The 1,358-nt window shown below is 37.3% G+C and overlaps 1 protein-coding gene across 1 annotated transcript; it reads left to right on the top strand.

The window, feature by feature from the left end:
• Nucleotides 1–400: 400 nt before the first annotated feature.
• On the top strand, nt 401–1,137 carry LOC115713179 (uncharacterized). The gene is made up of 2 exons (XM_030641664.2): nt 401–478; nt 535–1,137. Exons 1-2 carry the CDS (start codon nt 401–403, stop codon nt 1,135–1,137), a joined length of 681 nt encoding a protein of 226 aa, XP_030497524.2.
• Nucleotides 1,138–1,358: the final 221 nt, after the last annotated feature.

Below are 1,358 nucleotides of genomic sequence, written 5' to 3'. Positions count from 1 at the left end.
TAAAAATGACTCTCTATTCTAAAATTTTTAATAGTAAAAATTTAGAAAATGCTTGCTGAGATGGACATATTAGGTAGCAAAATATTGAGATGATATACCATTAGAGAGAGATGGATGCCATATAAAAATTTGCATAGATACTATACAATAGCATTGATACTATTCATTTTTTTAATAAAAAATTAAAGCTAAAAAGTGATTGTTACTAAAAATTAGAATACATATTAAATAATAATACGTTAGATCATAATTATAATATTTTTGAAGAATGTTATACTATTGAAATTTTTATAAAAGTAAGAGTGTCACGCTTGGGATGAGGATGTTGTGAGAGATTTGTTTGTTTCACGTGATCAGGACTTTATTTTGTCCATTCAGCTTAGTGATTCGATCGTAAATGATGGTTGGAATTAGAGACTTGAGACTTGTGGGAATTATTCGGTTAAAAGTGCCTATAAATTTTTGCAAGAATCTAAAGGTGCTTGGTGCTGTGATGCCAATACTGATTTTTGGAAGCGTCTTTGGTCGCTACAGATACCTCCTAAGATCAGAAACTTCTTATGGAGGGCTACTTTGGGTGTGCTCCCAACTTGTATTCAGCTCCAAAAATGTCATGTTCCCGTCAATGTTGATTGTCCGCTATGTAACGCTCATGCAAAAACTGTTCACCATGCGTTGGTGGAGTGTGAGGTTGCTAAAGATGCTTGGAATCGCAGCATGGTCGACGTGTGGGCGGAGGCTACAACATTCAGCAGCTGGCTGTTGGGGATCTTCGGTAGAGGGCACGAAGGTGAAATGGAGGAAGTGACTGTGGTGAGTTGGGCTATTTGGCGCGCGCAAAATGAATTTGTTTGGCAGAAGAAGAGTTGGCCTGCTTCAAATATTGTTGCATCAGCTAGAAACATGCTTAATCAGTATAAATTTGCTCAAGGAAGGAAGGGTCTTTCGTTGTCTCCGCTGCATGATGGGGGGCGAAATCTTGAGCGTTGGATTGCACTTGAGTTAAACAAGATCAAAGTTAATGTTGATGGGGCTTTATTTGAACAAGAGGGGCGTTTTGGCATGACTTCTGTAGCTCGGAATCATCATGGTGCTATGGTAGAAGTATTTAAGAAGGGGAAGATTGGTTGTGTTTAATCTGAAATTGCTAAGATAATAGGCATTAAAGAAGCTTTGAGTTGGATTGCAACTCATTCGCAAGATAGAGTCATGTTAGAAACAGATAGCTTGGTGTGTGTCCAAGCGATTCAGAGTGGTATTTTTATGTCTTCATAGTTTGGTCTTATTATTCAAGATGTTCGAAATTTGCTTTTGGCTTTATCTTTTGTTGATTTGTGTTTTGTAAAACGATCTGCAAA

This window comes from Cannabis sativa, chromosome 4 (assembly GCF_029168945.1).
Source record: "Cannabis sativa cultivar Pink pepper isolate KNU-18-1 chromosome 4, ASM2916894v1, whole genome shotgun sequence".
Lineage (NCBI taxonomy): Eukaryota > Viridiplantae > Streptophyta > Magnoliopsida > Rosales > Cannabaceae > Cannabis > Cannabis sativa.
Note: the sequence above shows the minus strand (reverse complement) of the source record. Positions and strands in the feature narration are given on the sequence as shown.

Coding starts and splice junctions, on each gene's coding strand:
- LOC115713179 (XM_030641664.2), top strand. CDS start 401: ATGGTTGGAATTAGAGACTTGAGACTTGTGGGAATTATTCGGTTAAAA. Junction 479..534: donor ATTTTTGCAAGAATCTAAAG/GTGCTTGGTGCT, acceptor TGGTCGCTACAG/ATACCTCCTAAGATCAGAAA.